We start from the raw sequence: 24,862 nt of genomic DNA, 5'->3' as shown, positions 1-24,862 counted from the left end.
GAGGCTTTCTTCTGTTAAAGCTTATAAATTGTTTCAAAGAGGTTCAAGCTTTCTAAAGCGTATTACCTTCTTTCTTGAACGAAAGACATGCGATGACACCATTAAAGAACCTTCGAGAACCTGCCTTCTGAGGTTTAGTTACTGTTGAGATTAAATTGTACCTAACAGTTCAAGAGTTGAATCCGAGAACGAAAACCATGGTAGTCAACGGCTGCACAACGAGTCTGTAGTCTGTGTGTACCAGCGTGGCCCACCCAGCCGCAGCTTATACTGGATTCCTTAGTCTGAATTGACAGGGAGTATCCGAAACCCTCCCTCCCCCGGTCCCCCCTCGCCCCCTGACTAGGAAGCTGGTTCATCGTAAGGTTACCCCCAAGCATTTCATCAAGCTTCCCTGACAATAGCCTTGATATTATTTTTCGGCCAACCATACACTTTCAACGCAAAACTGAACATTCAATTATATTTCAAAATTAAAAACCTCTGGAAAATGAATTAAATTTTTCGTTTTGCAAAGCCAAAATGCGCCGAATTTACCCTGTTTCAAAAACGACAGAAAAAAAAATCAAAATTTTGAAAACGGAGTTCTATTGTTCTCGCTATTGTTTTCATTGAACAACTGAGACTGAATGCATAATCAATGTATGGGTTAATATGGAATTCTTGCCTAAACTTTTCCTCTTTCTTGCTTTTTAAATCTTTTCATACGTATGGATGCTACTACAAAACCCGAGAAATAGTTTGAAGTTCTGAGCGCCCCCAGGAGAATGAGCCCGTGATTGTCGGAATGTATGATCAGCACCAAGAGATTGGTTTGTCTCACATTGCAAATAATTCAAAATCTGTTACCACTGCCCTCAGTGCGGAGCAAGCTATCGAAGTTGAATGGTCGGTAAGTATCTAGTCCTGTATTCTAACCTTGGTGAATTAGGAAACAAACAAACGTTTATCAACCTTTCTTAGACCCGTTTCACAAAGGAATTCTCGGAGGTCAGTCGTCGTGAAAACCATGACAAACTTGCGTTTGGAGGGAAGATAAGTTCATGCTGATGACTGCTGGTGTGATTAAGCGGTACAAATCGAGCGACTTTTTCTAAAGGGATGCTATTTTAAGCCCTGTGCCCTGTGTTTAGTGCCGACTTTCACCTCTTTGTCTTTGAAATATGCTTATTTGGTTTATTCAAAAACAATTTTGCTGGTTATATTTTTAGGGGCCTTTTTGAATCTCGAAGGCGTACGCGTCTTTGCTATTACTTTTGGATGTAAATTCGCCCAATGAAGCTGCGGTTATTCTGTTTCAGGAGGCACAGGCCTTAATACGAAGAATTTTGTCATGGCCAGGGAAGTCTGGACGACCACTGCCCACCATGAGGGACTCTTGCTGTTCATTTGATTGTAGCAAATTTGGTGATGGTGGACAGTAAAATCATCTTCTATAGATCAATCGATAAGTAAGTACCAGACCAAAATTGTTGGCTTCTTCTATCTTCATATCGTGGAAATAGATAACCCGGGAAATTTCTTTGGTGAACTGTCCAGCTATGCACCTGTATCCGGGAGAGGATTCGTGTGAATGAAATCTTTTTCTGGCGAAAGCATTTTCAAACTCGCGGATAAAGTATTTAGTTTATTCCTTAAAAGACGACAAAGGAATCTTGTTTGTAATTAAGCTCTTGAGACCAGAGTCTCTCGATCTTGAAATAAGGCCACAAAATGTCCTAAAACAAGAAGAGCACTTCTTAAAACTGGGAATTATTTCCTATTTTAAGATACATTAACGAGAGAAATTTCACTTGAAATAAGGATACATGTACTACTTATCTTTTCCTTTGAAAAAGGAAAAGATCCAAAAACAAGGTAGAGTTTTTTCATAGTCCTTATTTTATGGTACACTAGTAAGTGGAACTTTACTTGAAAGGATACAAAATCCTGTTTTCAAATCAGAAAAGATAAAAAACTGAACTTATTATAATAATAGTTGCAGCAAAGACAACTTAACATATAGAATGCAAATTTCAACTAGAACTTTATAGGCATGATAGATGTATGATTAATACACCATTGTTTATGCTGGTAGAATGTTACAGTGAACTTATGGCTTGCCCTCTTAAATTTGTGTCCAATTCAGCTCAAAATACCATTACTTTTTTTGCCAGAGAGCTGTTTTGTTTGTGATGTGGCGTTGAAAGAGACAAGAAATTGTAAGCAATTTTACTAAATTTTACACCTGCATAAACATTTATTTTTTAAAATTTGTTCTTTTACCTCTTGCTGGTAGGATCTGAAGGGGCCTAGAAAATACTTCTGGCTAGTGGTACAGTTTGTATATTTAGTCAATTTTGCCCAATTTTTTACCATGGTGCTTAATGTTTAACTTTTCTACACCAAATTTGTCTAACTTTCCTTTGAAACACTCTTTTCAAGAATATGTTTGCATTCAGTTTTTGTTTTGGTCTTGTACCTCTGGCTGGCTGGGTAAGATCTTAAGGGGCTCAGATAATACTAGCAGCTAGAGGTACAGCTTGCATATTCAGTCGACTTTGCCCAATTTTTCCCACAGTTTACTTCCAGAATGGATAAATTGTGTCAAAGGCAAAGAGCTTCTTTAAAATAAAATCACTACCTTTGACTACAATTAAAATGATTAAATCATTATCATGATCTGTAGCCAAAGTAATCATCTGGAAAAAATGCCACTTCAGAAGTGTAAGCTACCTGCATAACCTACCATACTGATCAAAACACCACAGTCATGTTGTTCTTTTGCTGTGGAATATCCTATGAATATAAGGATTTAATCTTAATGTATGTGTTAAAGTCCAGTCAATCTGTAAATATTTCAACCATGTGCAGAGCAAGTGGGTCACAGTACTATACAAAATAACATATTTTTAGCTTTTTGTTTTATCTTGAGGAATTGATCTATTCACACTTCCTCCCAGTAGAGCTGCCCTCTTTTGTTCTTTACTAACTTGAGGAAATCCCTAGTCAAATTGTCATTGTGACATTAAATTTTGTTCATAGTAAACTAGCCTTGAAAGAAAAGAAGAAGAAGAAGAAAACTTCATTTAATGAGGGTAAAACACATTGATTACTGAATAATTTGTATATATATCAACAAAGTTGAAATGGTAAATTGGCCACCATAACGATTACAAAAGCTGACATTTCAAGTGTTAGCCCTTTGTCAGAGCGAATAGAGGAATTGTGGGTTGTGTGTGCTTTTAAAGGCAGAAAATGGAGCTATGCTATTGGTGGGAACATGGCAACGAGAAAGACATGAATAAATTAGTGAAACGAAAAGCGTTCGTTGATCCCTGTGGGATTTAGACTGCCGGTTTGAAAGATGAGCTTTTGTTCAAGAGTTTTACAGCTTTCCATGCTACCTAAGTTTAAGTAAAGACCGCAGATTGCCATATGTTGCTTAGAATGATTAGGTAGAATGATTAAGTAAGTAGACTTTGTTGCAGAGGATGACATTTGACTGAGTAACTAAAGTGATAACCAATGGCCCTCGAAGTAAATACAAGAGAAAATTAATAAAAAACTGACATACATTGATTACTGGTCACCCAGTAGTTTTCATAATGGCCCTCTTACAATTAAAAGTAATAAAATGTATCAATCAAATTAATTAACTATCAGAATAATCTACCTAAGTAAGTAAGTAAGTAGACTTTATTGGAGAGGGTGACATTTGACCGAGTAACTAAAGTGATAACCTAATGGCCCTTGAAGTAAATACAAGAGAAAATTAATCAAAAACTGACCTACAATCTGGCAAACATACCTCCTACTAAATTTATATAATGAACAACTAATATAACGATATTGATCAATTAACTACGAATAAAACTAGAAGGTTTTACAAATCATAATAAGATCAACAAAAGAATTCTTATCACAGTAGAGTTTAAATAAGTAATTTTTAAAATATGTAAGGGAGAGTGAACTAAGTTTTGGATCAAGAGTGTTCCACAAACGACAAGTGCTTGAGTGAAATGTTCTGAGGCCAGAGTTCCTTTTACAAGCTGGTTGTGTTATATTGTTATTGGAAACTGATCTCGTGTAATAATTGTAGGAATTGCTTAATATATATTCAATGTATTGATTAAAATAAGTGGGGCAATGTCCTTGATTTATGTTATGAAGCATATAAAGCTTCCTAATACGTATAATGTTGTCTTTAGGCAGCCAATCTAGTTTGTTAAAAAGCTTGACAGAGTTTTCATCAATATCTGTGTCCAAAACTAGCGTAGCACATCGTTTCTGTAGTCCTAAAACTCTTTGAAGACTCCCACAATGGTACAATTACCCCAGACCATGCAACAATACTCTAGAATTGGCTTATTTCAAAATTGCAGAGTTTGTATTTTATTTGTCATAATAGGGGTGATGTGTGTTAAATATCTTGACATTGCTGTGTTCTTTGATATTAGCTATTATATGGCAAGCCGATTGTAGCAATATTCAATAAAGGAATATTTCAATTCAAAGAGCCTATTTTAGTTCAATTCAACGAATAAATTTTGGTTCAATACGGTATTTTTTGGTTCAGCATCCGATTTTGCATTCAATGCGATTGCTTCTTCAATTCAACAGCACATTTTGCGTTCAACATTTTCCATTTCGTTCAAAGCGATTTATTTTCGTTCAAAGATTCATTGCACAGCGGTTGACCGAAACAAATTTGTCCCCAGTCTTCATAGAATTCTCACTGGCCTTTATCGCCCGCCATTTTGAAAAACAACGAGCACTTGTCTTGCCTTCATGATTCATAATAATGTCTTTACAATCAGATTTTAATGCTGACGAGGACCTATCAACATTTCTTCACACAGTTCTGGACAAAGCAGAACAGTCTTTACATGAAAACTGCTCCTCAGATAGCTTGCAAACGCAGACGGTTGTCGATCAAACGATTAGCTTGCTTCGAACCTTGGCTGAAAATGATAATGACTTCCAGGATACATGGAGCTCCCTTGCAAGTGCTTTTTATGATGTTTTCCAATGCTTGCAGGAGAGAAATTTAGATCTAAACAACAGGCCAACTTCTGTTGCTCAAGTGTTAGTTGCCTCTATGTACACAGGAAGAGCTGGACGTCCATCATTTAAAATTCCACAAGAAATGCTAGTGGACCTTAGAGGTTTCGGTTTTTCGTGGCAGAAAATAGCGGATATATTGGGGGTGTCGCGATGGACTATCTACAGGAGAGTTCAAGAGTATGGTCTAAAATCTATGAGTGATTTCAGCTTGATGTCTGATGGAGAGTTAGATAACATAGTATCAGAATACATGAATCAACATGGCAAAACAACAGGGCAGTCATACATTACTGGGTACTTGAGGTCAAAAGGTTTGAGAGTACAAAGGAGTAGAGTACGTGAGAGTATGGCAAGGCTAGATCCTGAAAATGCAGCATTGCGCTGGGGTGCAGTTGTAACACGAAGGACTTACCTCGTGCCTTGGCCTAATTCCTTATGGCACCTTGATGGGCACCACTCTCTCATTCGCTGGGGGCTAGTTGTTCATGGCTGCATAGATGGCTTTTCTAGACGAATAATGTTTCTTCATTGCAGTCCAAACAACCTATCAGAAACTGTACTATCCCTTTTTTTAGATGCTGTTGAGAAAGATGGACTGTGGCCTTCCCGCATTCGTGTTGACAGGGGGGTCGAAAACGTTTTGGTTTGCGATGCCATAGTAGATGCAAGAGGGGCAGGTAGGGGCAGCTTCATTGCTGGGCCTTCCACCCACAACCAAAGAATAGAACGGCTGTGGAGGGATGTGTTTCGTTACGTTATGCACTATTTTTATTATCTGTTCTATGCTTTAGAGGATTCTGGGAATTTAAACATTGAAGATCCTACGAACATGTTTGCACTGCATTTTGTATTTCTTCCAAGACTTAATAAAGCACTTCATGAGTACCAGGAAACCTTCAATCATCATGGTATCAGAACTGCTAACAGTTGGTCTCCATATCAAATGTGGATGAATGGAATGCTTCATGATGATAATCCGCTATCACATGGTGGCCTTGATGAAGACCCAGATGACCTGGTATTCTATGGCCATTACCCACAGGGACCTTCCCCATTTGATGACAGTGATAATAATGTCACAATATCTCCAATCGAGATACACAAACAGGATGAGGTTTTGCAGATTCTTCAACAGGAAATAGATCCATTGAAACCCTCTACAGACATGGGTATAGACATTTACATTGATGCCTTGGACCTGGTAAACCAAGTTCTACACATGTAATAAACTGTTTTCCTGTGAGATTGCACAGCATATTATCAGATTTTTAACTAAAATGGGATGTACAGGGCCAGAGTAGGATAAAACCAGAAAAATTGGGCATGATAATGGTGTTATTATTCATGTCAATGATAGCACAAAATCTTGACAAAAATTGCGTATTCCAATTGTGAAGCCATTTTTTAATATGACACACACTACTCTGGAGTGACTGTAGTGTTATTAAGCCTGGCGTTCACTATGATGCAAGCATAAGTGAATGAAAGCAAAGAAAAATGTATCCTGTGAGACTTCATGGGACAAAAGGATGGTGTTTTTCTTTGTTGCTAATGATAACAATAATAATCATCATCATCGTTCCCTCAAGATTACTTTCCCTATTGACTTTGCCTATGCTAAGCGTTATGTGGATGTCTTATGTTTATGTCTATCTTATGTCACATGCTTGACTTCATTCCTTTGTGCCCTCCTTAGTATTCTGTTATTCTTATCCTTCCAACGTAGAATTTGGCCATTTGCCCTGATGAAGGGCAAGTTGCTCAAAAGCTAGGCTTAATGTAGGAGTAAATGCTGATGAAACAAAACAAATTAAAATCAGAGCGAGCACTATACCCACCTAAACTAGTACTTCTATAGTCTTGCAGTCATTGATCCAATTGTCTTTACTTTTGCAGTAATGCAGTTCTTGACCACATATTTTTTGTACAGTAACTGAGACAACAGTAGATGCATAATTGACAATATTACCATGTATTTAAGCGATCTTTATTAATCACATGTACCACAGAATAAAAACACCAATAAAAGTCTATTTTTTTGAATTTTTCAAAGTGCTCCCACTCAACCAATGAGCATAATGTAGTACTAAATAGTTTTAGTTCCTAATAAATCTTTTGTTTTCTTCTAATTATCAATACTTAGTAAAATAGTGCTGTTTGTTTCATTGGCTTAATGCAAGCACTTTATGAAAGGGAGTAAAATAAAAAGCAAGAAGCACTTTTTTGAATATCATAGACGTCATTATATAAAGTTCTTCACAACATGATGAAATAAAGTGTATATTAAAAGAACAAATATCGAATTTAAATACATGGAGAAACACAAACTCGGGAAAAATCTGACTCCCAGATGGGATTTGAACCCGACCCTCCATGATCTAGTCGGATGCTCTAACCACTACCGGAGACTCAATAGTGAGCAAGGGCCAGTCTGTGGGTCTTACATGGCAACACAGCCAAGTTCTGACTGGCACATGTGAACTCACTAACAGCATGCTGTCACATTAAAGGAGCACAGTCACGGCTAAACAGTTTGAAAAGTTTGCAATCCGTGTTAGTCTTCTATATTTAACCATCCTTGTTTCTTTGTGGTATATTATTGTCTTGGTGGTGTTTTTCTATCTTAAGTTTGTGAAGTCTTATTTTTCAGGTTTCCTTGAGTTAAACGGTAATTTCGCTAATGGCCAACATAACTCAAAATACTGTGACTGAGCTCCTTTCATGTATGAATTCACTAACAACATCACAGTGTCACATTGAGGCATATCTAAATGTGACCACTCCACCTCCAAAGTGATTTTTTTCCGAGTTTGAGTTTCTCCATGAAATAATATGTACATGTACATTGTATATTGAAATTCTTAAACTGCAACAATTTCTTCAGTGATAAACCTATTATCTTCAATGTATATCTGACTGTATTCGCAGAGCATGTCCGCAGTTGACTCTAGGACAGTCCCAGTGGCCAGGAGTGTTCTGACCACCCTGTGGCTAGGAGAATCCCCCCACGCAAGCACGTGACAGGGGTGTCTCTAGCCGGGGGCCATGTCAACAAAGAACATTCAAGCAAGCTAAAACAACTCAAGAAACTCATTATTTGTCACTCAAATGGCCAAGTCTAAATAAGAGGAGGTGTCCGTATGAGACACCCTCCCCTGCCCCCCCTGCAAGCCACCAGCAGATAGTCCATGGACTGGGCCATTCACCTGAGCCAGCCGTGACGACAACCTGCAGGCATATTCTTGCGAATATGGTCAGATATATATAATATATTAATAGTCCTTTGTAATGAATATCACAATACCTTGTTCTATGCTCTTGACATCTATAGTACTATTTTTAAAATTGGCATTTTTTAATATTTGTATTAATTATTGTGCAGAACATTTGCTGTTGCCAACAACCAAAACCAAACAGAAATAATAACTATGATCCAGACATAAAATCTGCTATTTACTTAGTGCCAAAAAATGTGTTAAGAAATGCCATATCATATAAAGAGAAAAGCACTTCAGTGGCAGGTAGCTGTACATTCAGTGCTGGCCTTGGCAACCTGAGACAGCCAATACAGGTGTTTGCAGAGGGCAAAAAAGAATCTTGCACCTCATGGAATTGAATGCTAGGATGAATATGGAAACCAAGAACAGGTTCCTCATCTGTGCCAGTCACAAATGTTAAGATGCTTGATAATGACAATCCATGTCTTCTTCCGCCTGAAAAGAAATTGCAGCATACATTTATTTTTGCAATAGACATTGTTCACAGACAAACTTTAGTGGGGTAAAAAGAATCACACACTTTCTCTGTATTGATGTTGTCATGAATGTTGGGTTTAATATACTTACTTGCTACTTCCCTCATGTATTTTACAAATGCTGCATACACTTTGTTCTCTAGGGAACGACTGTTTGACCCTTCAGGACTAAATTCAGGCTTAAGCAAATGTACCAGCTGCTTCACTGTTAACATGTGGTCTGGGTTTCGTCTCAATAAGTGCAAGAACATTGGTAACTGACATCCAATCTGTGAAAATGTGAATAACCTCATTTAACACATGTATTACTTCATGGTGTCTTTAGAAACGGAGATTTAAAATAATCGAGAGTCCTACATGTACCTCACTTCAAAAATGAGCTTACGCTATCTTAAGGTCAGATTCTGTAAGGGAATAAATATCTACTGCTTTTTACCAAAAAGGACTAAATGTATAGTTTCAAATACAACACATCAAGATTGAAGTTTGGTTTAGCTAGGGAAGTTTTGAATGAGTTACAGTCCTTCAAATTAATTTCATAAAGAAGTTTGTAGCATATGCATGTATCAAGAACAAGCCAGGATGGCTGCAGGCCTGGGAATGGACTCTTTTAGGGACTGGCCTGTATTTTGAGATTTGGAGCCAGCTTATTGTTCCTGGGAAATGAGTTGTATTTTTCAACAGCAAACACTCAAAACAGTATATCAACACCCACCTGGTGTATTCCAAGACATTTGAGACCATTTTGCAAGTGTTGGATGGCTGAATTTGGCTTTGATGAAGTGGAAAATATTTCTTCCAGGATCTCCTCTTCCAAAAAACGAGGCAATTTTCCATTTTGGAGGATACTTAGTCCTGTTATTAGAAAAGGCAGATTTATATAAGCATTCATGGAATGAAAACATGGAAACATGAAAACAGTTACTTGTTGAAGGTATTTTTTTCTCAATTTTAGTTTTTTATTTTTCTTATTTTCTGTGTTATACCTGGAAACTAGCTGGTGATCTTTTTTCACAAAAGCCAAGCATATATAACAATAAAACTTGACTTGACTTGAAGATTATTATATTCTTACCAAGTATTTTACCAACTATCTGGTAATCTTCCGCCAGATGATCTTTCAGTCCTTTCTCAAAATATTTGGCATGTATTTCGGAAAGAACCAGTCTGAAAAATTCTTTTCTTGGGCCGCCTAAATCCTCAGCTTCCTAAAATATAGACAGTAAAAAAGTGATTGTATTTATGCCTATCAAGAGAGGGTTTGCATCAACACTGTATATGGGCTACAGTGCCACGTTTGGTCTGTAAATGAGATTGGAAAAATTGTCAATCATTTTATGCTATGTTGATATAATTGTTGTGATGAAATTTTGTGGGCCGAGGCCAGGAACGTGTTCGATAATTGAGTCAGTTTGCTAGACATAACGTCTCGTAGTCACGTTCGACGCACTAAAAACTACTATAAAACGAATACAAGAATTGTAAAAACGTGTAAAATGGTATATAAAAGGTCACTTGTAAAAATGTAGCGGAATTCCAAATCGATTTCGATCAATTACGATCCTCATCAGTAGTACTCCGCCATGTTTAAAATACTCATAAATAATTGTTCATATAAGTGACTCTGAAATGTCCACACTTCTTCCAGGCTTCATGTAAGCGGTCATGATGTATCAATCACAGCTCGTGGGATTTGAAAAAAGTTCCATTCGTTCTTGGAGTTCATAAGCGAGTCTTCGTTCACATTATTTATCCTCACTCCTTCAGTTATTTGTCTCAGCATCGCGTCATTGTGATAAACCCCCGTCACATCCATTCGGAACTGCTTTACCTCTCTATTGTGTTTCTCTTTACAGTGTTTCCACAATGCAGATCGTTCTTCCTTATTGTTAAGTGATTGCGTATGCTCTTTCCCTCTGGTATACGCGCTCCTGGCTGTTTCCCCTACGTATACGCTGTTACACTGGATACACTTAATCTCATACGTCACACTTTCTCTATCACACGGTCCTTTTCCACCTGTGCTACACACTGGGCAGTCTTCTCGTTCACACTGTCGCGGTTTAAATGGGTCGGACTTTTGGAGTAGTCGTTTAATGGCGATTCCGGCTTTCTCCACCACTTTAATATTGAAACCTTGCTGTTTTATTTCTTTCTGGTATTCCTTCCGTAACCGTGAGTTGGGCGTAGCTGGTACAAATATTACTGATTCATTCCCGCCGCGTTTGTACCAGTTGGATTTCCTTTCGCTCTTTTCCTTTTCTCGTTCCACCTTTCTCCACTCCTTGGGTCGATGTAACGGTCTTTCTCCTTTTCGCTCAGCTCTTTGTCTCGCTCTAAAAGCTTTGAGGGCCGAATCTACAACCTCATATCTGAATTTCTTGCTGTACCCCGAGTATTGCATTCTCAGGACCATCTCGTTAACATTCTCTACTACTCGTTCCCATGGTAACAATCTGCTACAGTTAAGTAAGACCCGAAGGACTTCTTGGGTCAGGACTGTTCTCTTTGTACTCCAGCTTACGGCAGACCTAGCATGTATGACTGTCTTAGAAGCCATGCTCTTGGAATAAAACTCATACATGATCACTGAGGCTGAGGCTTTCTCGTCCTGCCTGTCTGTCTCTTCCCCTTTTGTTTCCATCCACACCTTCAAGTCAAGGATAGGTAGCTTTCCGTCCTGGTGTTTAGAGGGGTAATCTATTTCGAGTTGTATTGACGGGTGTATGTCGTTTCCTATCTGTTTTATCAATGTCATAGTCCTCTCATCGTCACTGATTCCTTGATCCTCAGCTACGGATCTCTCATCCATGTGAGTTTTTCCATCCTTGTACCTCATCCCAACTGGTGTTGCTTGCACAGCCATGTTGATGTCATCCACGTACCGTTTGTTCATTTTCACAATGATGGCCAATTCATTCAGCCTTGTTGCAAATTTTTCATCCCACCAAATCATGAAAATCTGGGCCAGTACCCCGGTTAATTTAAGGCCAATTGGACCACCTCTTATTTGCTTTCTGATCTCGTTATCAAATGTGAAAACATGATTTTTCATAATCACTGTCAATACGACTCTTAATGCCTCTTTCAACATAATACGTTTCGCACGTTCATCTGGCTGTGTGACTGGTGGGTTCCACGATTTAAATCTTTTCTCTTTCTGCTCCTCACTCCCACTTGCAGTGATCGTGGGTGGTCTCCCTCTATTCGTCTTTCTCGTTGGACATACATTTGTAATCTCCATCCTAGCTAACACTTCCGGTGATGTCGTTAATGCCAGGTACAGACCCAACTCCTGACTGTTGATACTTCGGATACTGATGTTACTCTCGTAGAAAACCTCACACACCTTATCGATTGTGAACCCAATATCAAGACTAGGATATAAAGCAATCACGTCGGTGGAGCCAATTATTAAGTTGTCGTTATCCTGGTCCTGATTAACTCTGTTCATTTCCGCGATCATGTCTTCCGTGCTCGTGCATATGGCGCTATTCTCTCTCGATTTCCATACCTCTGTAAGTACAACGCTCACCAGGTGAGAGAGCTTGCAGTTGTAACCTACCACTGCCCCGCATACCGGTCTAACGGGGGGGCCCTTGTACTCATCACTGTACTCTTTATGGTCCTTACGTAGGGTATATAGCGGTGCTACTTGGCTATCACTATTTAACATATTGTTCTTTACCCTAGTCTCGTTATTGGTCTCGCTCCCTGCATTTAAAATGCGCACCCAAGACGTCGAATGTGCATTTATGAGCTGTTGTAACCGGTCATGTTCATCTTTGGTAATTAAGACGCTATCGACAACGTGCGGTTGAGAAGCTACTCTGTAGTTCCCCATGCTGTCTACGGAGAGGCGACCTGACTTGTCTGTTTGAAACACCACACTCTCCTGACTCTGAACTTTCTTTTTCATTGAAACTAAGCCTTCCTTTTCGTTCTTCTCTAGGTTGCTCCATTTGCAAACCTTTTCATCTTTCACGTATTTTTCTGTTATTTGATTTAATTTTACTTTCAGGTTTTGCATAGCAATTTCCGACCTTTCGTCAAGAGGTTCAGGTAGATGCACTCTCTTGTTGAAGGGGAGATCTGTTGCCCTCATATTGCTGAAATCAAATGTGTTACTCTTAACATCGTACACACTTCCCTTTGTTTCTCCTTCAGGCTCTTTGTTCTCGTCTTGTTGGTTCTTGTCACCCTCGAATTGCTTCCTCTTTGTCCATCTCAGCTTCGCTAGCCCTTTCTCGATTTCCGCCTCACACTCAACAGTGTTCACCTTGTCGTATACAGCAAATTTTGGTGGCAAACTCAATATTTTCTTTTCCTTCTCATCAGTAGAACACCCTCCATAACACCTAGGTTCAGAGTTAAATGTAACCGGCAGGTCACTATCCGCTATTGTAATCCCTTCAATTTGATCAGGTATTTCTCTACTCTGTCCATATTTTTCCCTCAAAAAAGCAATTTTCCTTTTCCTTTTCACTTTCAAACTCTCCACCACTCTTCTTCGCTCTACGTTCCATATTTCTTCAAATTGCTGCACAACACCGTTGTTAGTTAAAACCGCTTTACACTTCCTCCACTCTTTCGTATTATTGTACTGTTCTCTCTGTAAACATCTCCTGGAATCGCTCAGCTTCCATTTCATCATTTTATGTACCAAGGCATTTTTCCTTCTCGGTGGTAAATCTTTACACAAATCTTTACATCCATTTTCCACGGAGTTTGTTCCAATCTTTCTCCTTGTCAGTTCTTGTAGGAGATCAACAACATACATCATGACCGCTTACATGAAGCCTGGAAGAAGTGTGGACATTTCAGAGTCACTTATATGAACAATTATTTATGAGTATTTTAAACATGGCGGAGTACTACTGATGAGGATCGTAATTGATCGAAATCGATTTGGAATTCCGCTACATTTTTACAAGTGACCTTTTATATACCATTTTACACGTTTTTACAATTCTTGTATTCGTTTTATAGTAGTTTTTAGTGCGTCGAACGTGACTACGAGACGTTATGTCTAGCAAACTGACTCAATGATATAATTGTGTTTCACCAAAATAACACACTTTCAATGCTGGACATAATGTAATTTAAAAATAGTATAAACTAAAAATGTGCAAAAATAACCAGTGGCTTAAGAACCACCAGGCTACAATTTACCATTTAAGCACCCACTGAGAAATTACATGTAGACTGGTTCTCATATGACAGGTTTTACTTATAAGCTTTATTGGGTCATTGTAAAAACTTACATCATGAGTTGAGTCTGAGTACCAAATTTACTGATGCAAGAAAAATGTCTAATTTAGGATTATAATTTTGTACTCAATCTATCTTCTACAGTGATACTTACTGAACATTGTAATAACTTACCAATGAATAGATCACTGATGAAAAAAAAAACATTGTAATAACAACACCATAACAGATATATAAGGACAATACATTTGGTTTGCAAATAAGTCTTTAAGAACCAGTTAAGAACCAGCTCTGCCCACTTTCTCACCACTTTAGCCTGACTTTGAAAACTAGTGGTTCTTTTATGCAGGCTTTTACTGACTTATATACGATGTCTAAAACCATATATCGGAATAACTGAATGTGGTATTTACATACCTCCCCATAAAAATCCACTTGTAGAGTTTTTTGTAAATCTGATAAAGCAACCTCTTTTAGTTCTTCAAATGCCGTTTCGAGAATACTCTTCCTGTTAACTAAGATGTATTGAGTCATTCCTTCTGACACTTCTTCGACTCTTTGCACTTCCAGATTTCGTCCTTTGACAAACTTGTTTTGGATTACTCTTAAGATCTCACTTGGATTAGATATGTTATTTTCTTGACAGTAGGCCACAGCTTCTTCAGCAAGTTTGTCCATTTCCGGACAAACTTGGGAGGTGGGTTGGTTGTTGTCAACTTGGGTGGATTGGCTGTTTTCAACTTGTGAGGTGAATTGGCTGTTGTCTACTACGGTGGATTGGCTTTTGTCAACTTGGGAGGTGGATTGGCTGTTGTTTACTCGGGTGGATTGGCCATTGTCAAGTCGGGAGGTGGATTGGCTGTTGTATACTTGAGTGGATTGGCTATTGCCAAGTCGGGCGGTGGATTGGCTGTTGTCTACTCGGGTGGATTGGCTATTGTCAACTTGGCAGGCAGATTGGCTATTATCAACTTGGGAGGTGGATTGGCTGTTTGATACTCGGATGGACTGGCTGTAATTCACTTGTTCATTCTTGCCCATATATGAAGTTAACAATTCTAAAGGGATTGAAATTACACATTGAAATTATATGTATATTTTAGTAATGCATGTTAACAGGTTAGGGGTTACTTTATATTAATTCACAAGAAAATATGTAACAGGACAGAGTGGAGACTGCATGGAGTTGCAATAAAGGCTGCTGATTGCTGGCATCACTTTCACCAACCAATCCAATGATTGTGAAATATCATGAATATGAAAGGCACTACCTTACATGTAAATAAATGACTGTTTTCTACTTTTTCAAATAAAAAAAAAATAAACTGCATTATTCAGTAATCTCTAGTTTTTATGACATATAATTTGAGTTAGTACACTTTCATAATATAGGACAAAACAGATAAGATTGTACCAAATTCGGGTAAGAGATTTTAGGGGAACAGAAGGAATTAATATTACTAAATCATAAATAATACCACCCCCTCATTACAAAACAGCATACATGTATTTTCTGCTGATTTTTCATTCTCAAACTTATTCGACGACAATATGGCTTACCATCATAACTGCTGTCGTTGTTTTCTAACAGGCATTCAAAGCCTGGTTTGAGCTTGACATAAATGGAACCTTGGCCAGCCACAACTTTCAGCTGCTTGTATGCAAATGAATCGCAGGTCACTGGAATCGACAGCTTTCTTCTAATGGCTCTTAGAAAAACGAAGTCAGAGTCTGTAACAGTAGGGAATTTAACCCTCGTTACTTCGCCTAATTTCCTTCGAATATCCGCCTCAGAAGATTCAGGGGAGAGTTGAATAAGCCCGCGAAGCATGATCTTGTCGTCGGATATCGTCCACTCATCTTCGTCCTCTTCACCTAACGACAGCAACACAAACTCGAACGCTTTCATGTCTTCCTTCTTAGCCTTTTTCCTCTGCCCTTGGTCATTGGCTGTACTGGTAGCTCGTAATCGTTCACGCTTATTCAACCGCTTGCCAAGACCAGATGTACTTGATTGTGACGAGTTTAGCATTGACCTCGCTCTTTGCAACGCTGAAAACAATCTATTTCCACCAGAACTTGAAGTTTCAGGCCTTGATGTCTCAGAGCTAGCATTCTCGTCGTCTAAAATCTTTTTCACAAGCTCTGAAGCTTCTCCGAGGCAAGACGACAACTTCGTAAGAGATGAGCGATCCATTTATAGCAAGAATATCTGACCTGACAACTGCTCGTTGTTTTTCAAAATGGCGCGAAAATGACGGGCTGTAAAAGGCCAGTGAGAATGAAGACTGGGAACGAGTTTTCGGTCAACCGCTGTGCAATGAATCTTTGAACGAAAATAAATCGCTTTGAACGAAATGGAAAATGTTGAACGCAAAATGTGCTGTTGAATTGAAGAAGCAATCGCATTGAATGCAAAATCGGATGCTGAACCAAAAAATACCGTATTGAACCAAAATTTATTCGTTGAATTGAACTAAAATAGGCTCTTTGAATTGAAATATTCCTTTATTGAATATTGCTACAATCGGCTTGCCATACTATTAAGCTATTCTCATTTCAGTGAGGGAGCATTATTTGTGATTCAATCCTTGATTTTGTTCAACCATTTGATGTGTTCTCTTACTACGCCCAACTTATTGTCAATTACGTCAGTACAATAACAGACAGGCAAAAGGATAGTGTTCAATACTGGGCCTTTAATATGTTACATTTACTGATAATGGAAACTGATACTTTACATTTATTTAATATGTTCATTACATTAATTTATGAAATACTTGCAGCAAACTCTTGTCTTAATTAATTTTGTAAACATTGGTATATCCTGGCCATGTTACAGTTGTGTTTATTGTTGTGTGTGTTTTGTAATTTGGTTTCACCACTTGCAAATAACATGTAACATATTTGAAAAAGTTATATAAAAGTTACTTATATGCAGGTTATCACCTGGGCAGTTTTACATATACCCAGTATGTAGCATAAAATCATTTGGAGAAATAGCTGCTGCTTCTTTTATTAATGTTACATTTATATACAATGGTGTGGCATAGGTGTTTGGCTGTGGAGAATGTGACTTAAAATATATGTGACAAACTGTTGATCTCTATCAACAAATTCATGAATATACGTGAATAAAACATTTAAAGTTGATACCAGATTGTGGAAGGGCATCCTGCTCATGCTAGGAAGAAATTGTAGACAAGGCTGATTTGACATGATGGTTTTTTGTCATACTGGTCTGAATGAATTGATAAAAATTAGTGTCCTGAGTCATTTGAGGAAGAAAGTATAGTGATTGAATGACAGGTTCTTTACTTTGCCTCCAGTAGGGTGTATTGAGGGTGAGCTGCTGCAAGAATGGTAAAAGGGACGAAATGGCTGAAGAAGTGGGTTGAAATGGTTTTCCCATTTAAATAGACCAATTTTGATATATTTCAACGCGAGAGACTGGTAGTGAAACTTGAACACCTAAGCGAGGCTCCTGGGAACAAAATTCATTCAAATCAAGTTTTGGTTGTTCACATCTTCGAGCAGAAACTGCTTTCTTGGGTTATTATTGTTTTTCTAGTGTAAATTCGTAGTTTCTTCGAGTTGAAAGTAAATCGAAGTAGTCATCGTTGTCATGGCCACGTCGGAAAAAAAGGGTGAGATCATTCTACAATACTTTCAGCATCAAAAGTTGCCATGGTTGCGAACCTTCCTTCAAGGAAGAGGGATACAAACATCCTCAGAAGGAAAGTGTAAAAGAAAGGCCGAGTTGGTTGAGCTTGCGTTTAATGCTCACTTAATGAAGCTCCTGAAAGTGACTGAAGGGGAAAGTGAAAATGAAAATCATATCATGGCCGAATTACTTGCCACAGACGAGGGTGTTTTGCCAGACCCTGCATCCATATTGAAATTGAACTGGAGTAGGAACCTCGATATTTCCAGAAGTCACCTTCCCAGATATATGCAGCTATCTCCTTGGGAAGGCCAACGAGTACTCTGAAGAAACCTATTTCATCAGCTGTCAAGTCTGTTTGACATGCCGTAGAACATTTTCCTTTCGGAGCATAGTATCAGAACCGTTCGAGTTACTTTTCGATGATGCTTGTTCCTGGGTGCAAAAGTATGAGTGATCACGGTTTACTGAAATCGCATCAGTGCTAAAATCCACTCAAGTCTCATTAGAGTCCTCATCGAGCTTCTGGGACAAACTTTCTTGGCTTGTTCATCACACTGTGCCTTCCTATCGGCAAGACGTTTCGAATATGAACTCACAGTATTAGTAGATTTCGTTGGATTAAAGGTAGTCGGATAGTAGTCTGAACGTACACTGTTTCTACCAGAAATTGAAATCTTGATGTCGCTTTCCTTAAAATGCAAGGAAAAAATTCGTGGATTGCCTAGTGCCTTGAATTTTTTATCTGCTTGTGTACAGAAACCTTCCCACTTCTACTCATTTGGCCTTGTAGGAAGGCAAAAATAACTGTGATCTGATCTTTTCTTACTCCCATTGCGGCAAAACGCAACAGCACAATACTTTACCATGCTACACGCGAAGATGAACAGCAATGGACAAAAAAAAAACCGAGAATACTCCCTATTTATCAATTGCACATGGCTATCCTTGCAGTGTTTGCAGTGGTGTGATTGTTTTTATTATTCGTGCTGTATTCCCCGGAGCCTCGCTTTGGTGTTGGAGTTTCATCAGCAGTCTGTCACGTTGAAATATATCTCAATTGGTCTATTGCCGGGACAAAAACTGTCGACATGTTCTTCAATTACTTTTTAAGCTGTGTAGGCATCTCTTTACCAAAGGCCACCAAGAATTCAAAAGCCATCTGCAGTGTTGGCACAATTCTTGACATTCTTTGCTCTTGTCTGCTAATTAATGCATTGAGTCAGTTTGTGTGCGTTTGCCACCTGATTATTTTCTCATGCAAACCAGTATTTGTCTCTTTCCATCGTGTGGTCTTCCTTAGGCCACTCTCCTTCATGAGGCTGGCAAGCTGTTGGTTTCAACTTTGATCACCTTAGGATTCTATTGAATAGTGAGAAAAAAGTAGACTACTTCTTTGAACTGTTTATACATTGGGTTTAGATTACATATAATCAGTTTGCAGTGTTTTCATAACTCCGGCTCACATATTTTCTTGAATGGGATACAGCCTTTGAACAGGATATTTTACCATACGCAAACTCTGCAAAGCCACTCGTCCAATATGATCAAGCTTTGTGATCCTGGCCAATCAATTAATCACTTTATTTAAAGTAAAACTTATGAACTAGTGGTCCTGAAAAAAGAGCAATTAATTAAGAATTAAAAAAAATTGAGGAAAAAGCCTTATAAAGAACCTAGCTTTATTTCATCCTTATTTTGCAAGACTATAAAAACTATGAACAAATAATAATATAAATATGACGATAAAAAGATCAATTAAAGTGTTTACAAATATGTAACTTGAATGTAATGGTAAGGAGGGAAATATGAGAAAATAGGCTGGTGTGCAAATTGGAAAACTTAAAAAAACATTGATTCCCGAGTTTTAGATTATTGTTGTGAGTCAGTAAACTTCCCTTGGTTATTTTCAAGGGTCAAGGGTCCTTCATTGCCTAATGTGATTTTATTGCGGCAAGTAGATCAAAATTATCATCTGTGGCACTTTACTTTGAGGCTTCTTGAATGGATCTTAGTACTATTATGTGATAAGGATTTTTTAAAGATGATTTTGAACATCGTCTGTCGCAGAGGATGCGGTCATAATCTGTTTAAACCTTAAATTTAAATTTTACTTCGAAAAGTTAAAGGAGTTTGTCCAACATTCAAAGTCAAAATTGTTCATAAGTCTGTCCTTAGTCCTCTTTTTGCCTAAGTAGCCAGGCTGGGCTAATTATCATCAGGCCTCTCGCTAGTTTCCAGTTCCTAAATTTATGAAAACTCCACAAAATCACCCTTTCTATGGAAAGAAATATGTATCATGTCATAGCCTGAACTGTCCTGAGTATCACTGAGACGAAAAACCATCTAGACGGTGTGGCAATATTTGTGATAACTGAGTGTCATTTGATATGACCCAAACCCGGCAAAATATATTTGCAAAATGTACAAGAAAAGATAACAAGGACTGATTCATGCCACAAACAGCTGTGAAATTCATACACAGATGGTTTGAGTCTGGATATCACATCCATTGATGTAGTAGGCTTGCATAAGTGTGATGAATTGTTTTTTATCGCAGTTTAAAATATATGCTGTTGTTAATTTGTCCTATTGAGTCTTTTCATAAACTTACTAAAATGTAAGAAATGGTATTAAAAGAGTAAAGAATTATAGCAAAGTACACTTAAAACTTGTTTAAAACTTGGAAAAGAGTCAATGCATCTTATGCTCTTGGGAAGATTGTTCCACATGATAACTTCTCTAAACAAGAAACTGCACTTACCTGCAAATGAGCAGTATTTTGGACTAGCCCTCTCAAAAAGAAAATCTCACCGTTGAGAAGTTTTCTTAGGTGGTGTCTGTTGGATCCTTCCTGAGAGAAACTAAGGATAATGTTTCAAGCCCAAAGACAAGAAAATAAACTTGCCACTTACCTAGCTGTTCTTGATCGAAGTCTGTCAAATGATCATAGGAAACATTTTGGCATTGGGATGGTATAACATTGAAATTCTCAAACTCTGGTAAACGTCAGTATTGTTACAAAACTCTAGGAAGGATGGATAACCTTCTCAAAAAGGGTGTTCTTGAAAAGATCACAAATCATCAGGTCAATAATGATCTGATTTGTTGCTTCTTTGTTTTGTTTAGCTTTGTTCTTTGCTGTCTTGATTCAATGGTTGCTTCTGTACCTTTTGCATTGTGCTTATCAAGGTTGGTTCCAAGATTGCACCACATACCTTTCATGTCAATCAATCAATTTATTCAAATTCACACAAATACAGTGTTCTAGAGAAGATTATAATTATTACAGTTGTGTTACAAATATCAATATAAGGAATCCAGTACTATAAGAGAACAGAGAAAAGAAAGTAAAAGTAATTTATGATTCACTGTTACTAAGGATATTTTAAATTAAGAATTAAAGAAGGAGAGGAAGAAAAGAATATTTGAATACATATGTTAGTTGCATGAAGTTTGTGGCACCCAAATAGTTCCAAGAACTAATCAAGTGGTTGTCCCGGAACAAAAAATGTAAACAAAGGGAATACAATGTTAATAACAATTTAGGTAAAAAAGTATCTAACTATTAAGAATAAAAGATATTTACACAAACTATTTAACACTTTGATAACCATCAATCATAAACTTCTTTCTATTTTGACAAAATCTAAGAAGGGAGTGATTTGTTTAACATAAATTGAGAATGAATTCCAGATTGTGGTACAAGTGTACTAAAGGGATTTAGGACCAATTGAGTTGTTAAAACTGGGTGAACAAACAGGTTCTCATTCAGTGATTGATGTGTGTAATGTGAATGAACAGAAGATATTGGCTTAAAGTAACTAGAAAAACAGGAAGGAATTATTGCATGGGACCACAATAAACAAAAGAAAGAATCTCAAGATGAATTAGATTGGGGAGTATTTTATAAATTTGTGGTCATGCTCTTTCTGCCATCAAGTTGGGGAAATAGCAATCCATTTTACTTAAAGGGCTACCCTCAGCCAATGTGCTTTGCATGCCACTAATATTGTTATTATCTGAGAACTCAATGCTTTTTCTTACAAAAAGAACTGTCGCATTCCCTGGTTCACCAGGTCAACCACAGTGGAGTACAGGATGTACCAAAGACTCTTACACACGTTTATTGGACTAAATCATGTAAACAGGCTAGCCTACCTGGGGCAAGACTTGCGATGACAACTAAGAAGGAATGCACGATTTGTCTAAGCTAAGGAAACAAACTAAACAACAAATCTGATGGCAGGAAACAAAACTAATAGAAGCTTAACGATCGTGGCTTCTGTCTGATCTTGGCTCCCGGGATGAGAAAATTCAAAGTTGTGAAAAAATTCGGAAAGACTCCTATAAAACTCCTCCTTGCTCTAGGGACAACTCCATAAAACTAAAACATTCATGTGAAAAGGGCCTAATATGCTTCTGTGACGTAAAGGAAACTAAACTGAAACAACTCTTTGTGCGGCTAGGGGAAAAAGGATATTTATAATCATGCAATCAAAACAAGACAAGGCTACATTTTAAGAAAACAAAAAGTCATATAATCTTTGTACAGGAACGTGACACACCTTGCCTGAGGATTGTGATCCTTTTTTACTTCTCCACTAGATGAGAGAGGACTGAAACAGTATGCTTAACCAAGAGCATGACTTGTGGTCATTGGCTCCAGTAAGAACTAGAACAACAAGCTCCTTAACAGGATGCAGTAAGACCTTTTCCTTGCCTCCTCCGATTATTTTGACTCAGGCCTCTCTTACTTTTGATCGCCTTTGCCCTGGAGGGCCTCTGTCACTCTACTAATGGGCCAGTCATTCTCTCCTCTTTCTTCAGAACCACGTCCCCTTTGGTCAAGTATCTTCTGGATGACAACCATTATCTTCTGAGCTGTGCATTCTGCAAGTATTCCTGCCTCCATTATAGCCAGAATTGGTCAGCAAGGTGTCCTTCGCAAACCACCTGGATGTTCCACGTTCTGCCATTCCTGGAAGGGGGTTATCAAGATTCTTAAGAAAACCTACTCTATTTTTGCGTATTGTCCCTGTTTAAAAACAACCCATTTAAAATAAATCTGAAACATAATTTTGGGTTACTGTAGAAATTATCGCAACATCAATGATAGACTGCATATTTTTATTCAAGGTTAAGACTGCATGTGGCTAGTGCAAATAGCCTAAAAAAATAAAGAAATGTTACAATTGTGAACTAAAATATTATGATACAATAAAATATCAATGCTAAAATGTCACAGCATCATTGTGGGGCTGTTAGAAAAGTGGGGGGACTTGAGTTTGGAAATGCCATAAAGAATTGAAAATACATATTTTCGATGCCTGAAGTTGGGGGGCTGTAACACCTGCTTGTTCGTTTGTAAAATAATAATAATTTATCTGACACAATGATGTAAAACAGGGTTTAAAGAATAATACAAATCATTTTATTGTACAATATATAAACTTTAAACTGTAACAAACCATAAAAAATCGGAAGGTTCGACAAAATAGAGCAGTCTTCATAAGTCATTAACCTGTGATGTACACTTTGCAGTACTTAGTAGCATTATAAAACTCTCAAATCTCCTTTATTGTAAGTATTTTAGTATTGCACTATTTATTTTGGTTTATGGGTTATTAAAAACTGCTCTGTTGAAAATATTCAAATATAACAAATTGCTAATAAATTTTATTAATTTCTGAACTACAACAAACGTAGCATTGTTTAGAAATTACAGTGTATGAATTTTAATAAAGTTAAATTGAATGACCATTGTTTTGTTCTGACTAGCTTTCCATTCATGTGCATGAAAACATTTTTGTGTTTCTACTTTAACATGAGGCTAATTGGTCCAGAAAACTTGTTATTCAAATTTGCTGCTATATTTTAATGGGTCAGTACCATATAACAATAACAAATGTGAAACTGACAAACATTTACTGCAAAAATAACTCTTGCAACAGCAAATCAACATGATATTGATATTTTGGTATTGACAATTTGGTACCATCTATAAATAAGAAACTAGTGATGTTAAGTGGTTTTCAGTAAATGAAACTTATTTGGTGCAATCAGCATATGTGGGAAATAAAGCTATAGCTCTTTAGATAATGTATTGCTATTTGAGGTGTATTGAAAAGTTGATATTGATGCTCAGTTCAAGTAAGAAATAAAGATTATGAGAGAAAAGTGTTCAAAAAGTTCATTTGGCTACAGTATTGTAAATAGAAAACATAACTTTTGGAAATGAACTGCTATAAATTTTTCAAACCTTGTCAGAGTTAATGAATTTTAGTTTCATTGACTATTTAATGCTGACAAAGTTTAAGATTGCTTACTATTAATTTTAAAAAATAGTAAATTTTAAAAAATAGTAAATTAATCCGTGAAACATTAATTACTATTTTGTACTAAATAGTGCAAAGTAAATAATGGAAAACAAGAGTTTCTACAATTTTGTGCAATTGGGTAATTTTTTACTAAAGTTTTATGGATTAACTGAAAGCACTCGATCTTATAGATATTATATTGACACTTTTGTGATACTTACAGGAACTGGGACTATTTTTATTGATCTTTCAACAGGGATGTTTACATTTTTTGATTTTTATAGAAGCAGTTTCAAATCATGATCTGAGATATCTTTCAAAGTTTTTGTTTCTTAAAAGAAAGCTCTCGAGTGCATCATTGAAGGCTGTATAATTTGAGAGTTGTTTGCCTTCTTGAATGACTAGTTTGCAAACCAACTTTGACTTGACCATTTCTATTAATATTGAATTTTTGCAATTGCCACATGTTGTCGTTAGCTCAATTGATTCTTTCTGGATATTGGCGTCGCAGAGAATACAGCAATCTTTTCTGATGATATCGAGACCAGTGATTCTACCCTTAATAAGGTTTTCTTGGATATCTGGTACAGATAAGTTATCAATGTCCCATGTGTCATCAATGTTTGTTATTTTGGTATACCTGGTAGTGTTTACTTATTTGGTGTCATCAAACATTTTTACCTTTAGAATTGGTAAAGTGATAAGATTTGCCACGATTAATTTGATCTACTGCATCTTGCCATAGTTCCAACCTTATTTGGCCTGAGTGGTCTGCAATTATACAATCTGCTTTCATGCAAGATTCTCCCCTTATAATAATAAGTTGTTTCTCTTCTGTCTTTGAGAGGACTTTTGCCTTGATGTCTG

The 24,862-nt window shown here is 37.3% G+C and overlaps 2 protein-coding genes and 1 long non-coding RNA gene across 4 annotated transcripts in view; 2 read left to right on the top strand and 1 right to left on the bottom strand.

The window, feature by feature from the left end:
- The first annotated feature begins 681 nt into the window (after positions 1-681).
- The window catches only part of LOC148728422 (uncharacterized), a 57,680-nt gene continuing 33,499 nt past the window's right edge, over positions 682-24,862 (top strand). The window contains exons 1-3 of one of the 2 annotated variants that reach the window (XR_016002329.1): positions 682-892; positions 1,302-1,451; positions 2,279-4,545. This is a non-coding gene — a long non-coding RNA (uncharacterized LOC148728422). Of the gene's footprint in view, positions 893-1,301; positions 1,452-2,278; positions 4,546-24,862 lie in introns of those variants that run through there. The other variant, XR_016002328.1, reaches the window with a different exon arrangement.
- LOC148728424 (uncharacterized) lies at positions 4,711-7,098 on the top strand. The gene has a single exon (XM_088762769.1). It carries the CDS (start codon positions 4,784-4,786, stop codon positions 6,269-6,271), a length of 1,488 nt encoding a protein of 495 aa, XP_088618895.1. The 5' UTR covers positions 4,711-4,783; the 3' UTR covers positions 6,272-7,098.
- On the bottom strand, positions 7,012-16,298 carry LOC111322320 (uncharacterized). Its single transcript, XM_088762771.1, has 6 exons — positions 15,572-16,298; positions 14,429-15,069; positions 9,876-10,008; positions 9,516-9,655; positions 8,892-9,069; positions 7,012-8,759 (listed from the first exon to the last, which is right to left on the bottom strand). Exons 1-6 carry the CDS (start codon positions 16,206-16,208, stop codon positions 8,500-8,502), a joined length of 1,989 nt encoding a protein of 662 aa, XP_088618897.1. The 5' UTR covers positions 16,209-16,298; the 3' UTR covers positions 7,012-8,499.

This window comes from Stylophora pistillata, chromosome 6 (assembly GCF_964205215.1).
Source record: "Stylophora pistillata chromosome 6, jaStyPist1.2, whole genome shotgun sequence".
Lineage (NCBI taxonomy): Eukaryota > Metazoa > Cnidaria > Anthozoa > Scleractinia > Pocilloporidae > Stylophora > Stylophora pistillata.
The sequence above is the reverse complement of the archived record's forward strand: the minus strand, read 5'-3'. Positions and strand labels throughout refer to the sequence as shown.

Excerpts from the sequence above, each read along its gene's own strand:
- LOC148728424 (XM_088762769.1), top strand. The coding sequence starts at position 4,784 with ATGTCTTTACAATCAGATTTTAATGCTGACGAGGACCTATCAACATTT.
- LOC111322320 (XM_088762771.1), bottom strand. The coding sequence starts at position 16,208 with ATGGATCGCTCATCTCTTACGAAGTTGTCGTCTTGCCTCGGAGAAGCT. Across the intron at positions 9,656-9,875 it reads GATAGTTGGTAAAATACTTG|GACTAAGTATCCTCCAAAAT; the intron begins GTAAGAATATAA and ends TTCTAATAACAG. Across the intron at positions 8,760-8,891 it reads ATACATGAGGGAAGTAGCAA|GCGGAAGAAGACATGGATTG; the intron begins GTAAGTATATTA and ends ATTTCTTTTCAG.